Raw genomic sequence first — 6000 nt, forward strand, 5'->3', positions numbered from 1 at the left:
AGAAATGAATAACTCAAATTAAGTATGTCATAGAAGTATTAAATACTTTGTCTCTCATTGCTCCACATTTTTTTTTCTATCCTGACACAGCTCATGGACTGTGCCTATGTTTCTTCCTGAGCTCTGAGGTTTATGAATTCGTACATTCTATCTCTGTATCTGAACTAGGTGTCCCATGCTTTCTATCACAGCACCCTGCTTAATGGTCTGCAATGGCTCTAATCATATATTTCTCTCATTAATGTATTTTTAATATATTTTTATTGATTTCAGAGAGAAAGGGAGAGGGAGAGAGAAAGAGAAATATCAGTGATGAAAGAGAATCATTGATTGGCTGCCTCCTACATGCCCCACCCTGGGGTTTAAGCCCGCAATCCAGGCATGTGCCCTGACTGGGAATTGAGCCATGACCTCTTGGTTCATAGGTCAACACTCAACCACTGAGCCACACTGGCCAGGCTCATTAATGTGTTTTTTGTTGACTGTCTTCTCCTAGTAGATTGTGAACTTCAAGAGGTCAGAGTCTGCTTTGTTCTCTACTATTTCCTCAGCACTTAGAGCCATGCAGTCCACTGAGCTGTGTAATGCGTAAACCTGACTACCTCTCCAATGAGCTCAGCTCATTACAATCTAGGCTCTCCACTTACAGCCAGTTTCAAAGAGAAACCCACTCTCTAACCATAGTGCATCATCTTGTGATTTTGCATTATCATTAGGAAGAGTGAAAAATGATGATTTGTTTAAATTAAATGAAAAATCTCCTCAAATTGAATGTCCTGTTCAGCATGGAACAGGTCTGGGAACTTTGCATCTAAAGGGTATACCATCAAAATTCATGAGCACACACCTGATATAATTCTGTATGTCAGAAGACAACTCTTGCAATTCATGTCTTCATTTTTTTTATTTTATAAGCTCTCTTAAAAATATCAGTTAGGCATCCAGAGTCATTGATTAAACGAGCTCCATATTCTATTCTTTTGCATATTTTCCTCTATTTCCTTGTGAGAAAATGTATACCTCTTATGTTTTCATTATTCATTTTCTGAACAATGCATCTATTGTATTATTAGTTTTCCCTTGATTGACAGAATTAAGAAAATAAATTATAAGACTGAATTTAAACAGAAGAGGCCTTCAAAGGGCATGATATAAGGACCAAAGAAATGTACCTGGTATCCTAAAGAAATTCAAAACCTTTTTCTAAACTCAGACTCTACTTTGAGATCTTGCTCTAGCCTAGATTAAAAAAAAAACAAAACATGCTAACACTTATGATTTACCTAAATGCTATAAACAATAGATTCCTGGGGCCTCCTGTGGAGACTCTGATACAGCATGTGAGCTATAGTCTAAATATTAAAAAAGCCTGAGATGAGGAGTCTGCTACAGGTGTACCTCACTTTAAGAAGCATTTTTGTGGGAAGAAAAAATAACTACTTTTCTACACAGCCCTGTTTAAAATATAAAATTATCTAAAAGTTTCTCTATCCTCTCAGTCTCTAAACTGCACCCCGCTTAATGAAATGAATGTAATTATGCATGTAAAAAATCATATCTGCTTTGAAAACCACATTTAAATATTACTTTATACAAGAGAAGCACATAGGATAAATTCATTCCAGGTAACAAAGCTTAAACTAACCACATTAACATAAACTATACCTGTTTATGATGATTCTGCTAATGTTCACAATTATAAGCTAGCCCACAGAAACCTGGATGTTTAAATATACACATGTTCAAGAATTATGAATTAAGTAGAAATTTCAAAAAGTACTGAAGTGAGAGAAGCTATTTGAACTACCCAGTCGACCCCTCAACTGAAAGATGCCTACATTGCCATTGGTTTGGATGGAGAAGGTAGAACCAGAAGAGCAAAAGCCCCAAGTCTTAACTTCTTGACTGTGTCATTTTGGGTATAAGGAAAGAAGGACATGTTTGAAGCCAGAGTCTAGAAATTAGTGAGGCACCTCCCCTTCATTATTAACTCCAGAGTGAGATCCTGGATTTATGGAATGAATAAGACATCAATCCTTGTCCCAAAAGATCCCCTTAAAAACACATGGTCACTTGAAACAAAGCCAAAGCACTATAGCTATAGAGTGGAATTTCCCAAGATCAAAGTCTTCAGGGTTATACAACATTGCCAGTGCTAGTCACCATATTTATAATTTCTTTGATATGGTAATTCACAAAGTAAAGCGTTCCACGTCCTAGTTTTCCATCATTCCTAGATCTCAGAATAAAACCTATCAAAATTCCAAAAAAAAAAAAAAAACCTATCAAAATTCCAAATTATGGACAATTGTAAATAATTTTACAAGAGTGAGAAATTTGGTGTTTAGAAGAGAGAAAAGCACTCATTTCTCCCCTGGCCGCATGGTTATCTGGAAATATTATGAGATCTGCTTTCTCATCCATGTGGGTGTGTTTATTGTGGATTTATAGGTAGGTAAAGTTTAAAAACTTGAAAAACCTACCTTTTTCTTATAATTCAATTTTACCCATGAGGCACCCTAGTCATTACTCTTGGGGTGGGGGGAAGATAATAACACTATTTTTGATCATTGACTCATCACAAATATTGTTAGTGGAAAGTTTATTTCACGATAATCATTCTAGGCACTCAAACCACGTCATATTCAAGGCATGCCAGCTTTGTTAAAGGGTCTCAGTATGTGTCTATGATGATCAATTAAAGTAAATAACCTGTCTTCACACATAGAATCTGCTTTGTAGTTATGAGTTATTAGTTTTACCCCCTGCTGTTGAATTTGTGTTATTAAGTGCACACCTTGCCTACAAATGTCAACAGCACACAAACCCTCGAACTGGGGTTCTACAGCTGGCTCCAGTCCATTGGAACCAAGTACCATTAACATAAGAATAAGAGATTTTGGGTTTTTCTTTGCAGAAAGAATTTAACAATGACTGTAAGCTGAAGGAGAGGATCGAGGAAAATGGATACAACACCTATGCATCCTTCAACTGGCAGCACAATGGGAGACAGATGTACGTGGCATTGAATGGAAAAGGAGCTCCCAGGAGAGGACAGAAAACTCGAAGGAAAAACACCTCCGCTCATTTCCTTCCAATGGTGGTGCACTCCTAGAAGCAGCCAGTGCTTGTGGGTGCAGCGGAACCAAAGGCTCTTTGGCCAGGAATAGTGGGTATTCTTCATGAACACAGTAGCTCAAAAGGCAAAGACGCATGGCAGGCGTCTGCTTGCTTGAAAGAAAGGAAGTCTTTAAAGGCTTTTGTACACACTGCTGATGTATGATGTTCCTTTCATTAGTTCTGTGTCATGCCTTATAATCCAGATAGAGGCGGATCAAATGGAATAGAAGTTACTCCTAAACGAACAACGTTGTGGCTGGGGTTTTTTTGGGTTAAGTTTTTGTTTATGTTTGTTTTTGTGTGTGTTTTTTTTAACCTCTGAGATAGAACTTAAAGGACACGGAACAATCTGTTGAATGATCTTCAGAAAAGTTATTTATGGAATATGAACTCATGTCAAAGACTTTCGTTGCTCATTCCAGCCGAGTGATTCAATGAGCAGGAAGACATGCAAGCATTTACTGGAAAGCACTTGGGTCCTGTTCTGTGCACAACCAAAGGAGCTTTGGGCGTGGCATCGTGGAGCATTGGATAGGGTTAAAAGATGTACACATGTTAGTGTGAAACTGTTCTAACAAAGCAAATAGTATGGTATGCTTGTGCGTTCTGCCTTCACCCCTTTCTATTTCCTTCTAAGTTATTTATTTAATAGGATGTTAAATATCTTTCGGGGTTTTAAAGAGTGTCCTCAGCAGCTGCCCTCTGATTGGCCTTTGCTTTTTCTTCAGCACACCACATGCATGTTCACGACAAAGTGATTTCAGAGCTTGGCAAACACTTCGAGAGCAGGAGATGACGTGGGAGGAGCAGTGTGAGTGCCCAGGGGCGATCGGTTGACTTAATCTGCACTTCTGCAATGACAACCGTCAACCCCCCCCACACGACAGTGCTGGGGATGGCATGAGTGACAGATGTCTGCCATCATTTAAAAACATGTATCACTGCTAAGGCTTTCTTTCCTAAGAAAATAGACCAGAAGGCTAAATGTTTCCCTTCCAATACATCAATGGGTCTCCAAGAATATATAAAACAAGGAAAATTGGTTGTTAAATACACCTTAGTAGCCTAGCCTCATTCTTTACTAACGATTGTCTGCCACCTGTAGCAGTGGTAGGTGATGAAGAGGCTGTCTTCGTACATAAGTCCCCTTTATAAGTCCCCGTTGTGCATCTCCCTCAAAGGAACTCTCGAGGAATTTGGTACGAAGTGCAACTCTCCCAGGGGCTTAATCTGAGCAAATATATCCTGGTATATGTGTAACCATATACTGAACAACCTGTTCAAGCTGTGTGATCTAGTCTCTACAAAACCAAATAAAACATCTTCTCTGTAAATTCAAAGAGCTTTGGAAGGTTCCATAATGTAACCATATCGAAATTCATTCTGTTAGAGCAGGTATAGAAAACAGGACATAAGAGTGTACCGGTCAACGCGCATTGTACTCCACTAAATAAATACTTAAGCCTTATTTGCAGTGTCTGTAGTGATTTTAAAAAATGTAGAAAAAAAGACTATTTGTTCTAACAATTTCAAGTGATAACTATAAGAGTATGTTGATGCTGCAGTTTTACCTTCATACTTCTTGTTTTAAAAAGGCCTGTTTATTGTTTGGACATGGTATTTTGGTGCAAGAAAAAGGCTCACTAAATGTGTCTCTTTACTAAAGTTTAACTTCTAGAAAGGCTGGTGTTTTGTGACTTTTTCTTATACCTTAATTGTGTCAATGTTTAACCAGCACTTCCATTTAATCTGTTATTTAACAATTAGCTTTCTTAAGAAACTTTCCCATAAAGTAATCCTATAAAAGGTCTTATTTTTTCTCATTTTTTAAAAAAAGTTGGTATTTCAAAAGAAATGCATTTGAGACAGTGAATAGGCTATGGCTAACATTGCCTTTCATGGTACCTGGCTTCCAACTTGCTTTTTTAACAAATGGGATACTAAAAAAATGTTAAGTTTTGTGGCTGGAATCTATATGTTCACATTTAATTGGTAACTGAGTCTGCAAGCTGTAGTGTAATGCATTCCTATCAGAACTAGATTATCTTGGTTCTTTTATTTTAAAATAATAATTGCACCTGACATATGAAGATGGACCACCCACAACCCAAATTAAATATTTGATGAGACAAATACAGTATTAGATGACCACGGTAACAGCAAAGAGGGCACAAACTGGATTCGTATTTCACACAGCCGTTTAGATTACCAAGGAGACCGTGTAAGCAGTCGTCATTATAGTACTCAAAACACTAAAACAGCTTCTAGCAAAATGTATCAAAGCTGGCAGAAGCCAAAAATAGAAAACATCTCCCTTACTTCTCCCCCCAAAATACACACACAGGCACGCACACACACAGCACAGAAAGTCTGATAAGGAGTAATGAGATTCTCCTGCATTTAAAAATGGCATCCTTGCCCGATATTGAGACAGAATACTGGACCCCTTTGCAGCTGAATTGTGCTACTGAAGGAAAAGCAGTTCCCGCCCTGAATATTGTACATATATTTTAAAAAGCATCATTATTTCAGGAGCTCCCCCTCACACCCCACCACAATGTCAAGGTACATCAGCCACAAATGCGTGTCTATCTGAGTGCTGGCCCTGGGGAGACTCCTCGTGACAATATACAATCTACCCTCCTCCCACCTTCCCAAAGGCTGCACAGTGTATAGCATGTTCCATTTAAGTAAACTAATAAAAATGCTGGGAAAAGAAAATTAAAATAGTGTCCTTGTTTGTTTTATTAGCCTAAAACGATACCTGGAAATACAGAGAGAAGCTCGAGTGTGCCTGGCAGGATGTGGTTAAATGCCCCACAGCCTCCAACAACAACAACAACAGAAAAAAAAAAACACATCACTCAAACATTTGTAAGA

General features: G+C 38.1%; 1 protein-coding gene across 1 annotated transcript in view; it reads left to right on the forward strand.

Annotated features, from left to right (window-relative positions):
- FGF10 (fibroblast growth factor 10) overlaps positions 1-3115 on the forward strand; it is a gene marked incomplete at its 3' end in the record, with an annotated part of 75151 nt that extends 72036 nt beyond the window's left edge. Inside the window, exon 3 of the mRNA XM_079780648.1 lies at positions 2918-3115. Coding sequence (XP_079636774.1) covers positions 2918-3115 — 198 coding nt within the window. The remainder of the gene's footprint in view (positions 1-2917) is intronic.
- Positions 3116-6000: the final 2885 nt, after the last annotated feature.

This window comes from Cnephaeus nilssonii (assembly GCF_951640355.1).
Source record: "Cnephaeus nilssonii genome assembly, chromosome: 2".
Classification (NCBI taxonomy): Eukaryota; Metazoa; Chordata; class Mammalia; order Chiroptera; family Vespertilionidae; genus Cnephaeus; species Cnephaeus nilssonii.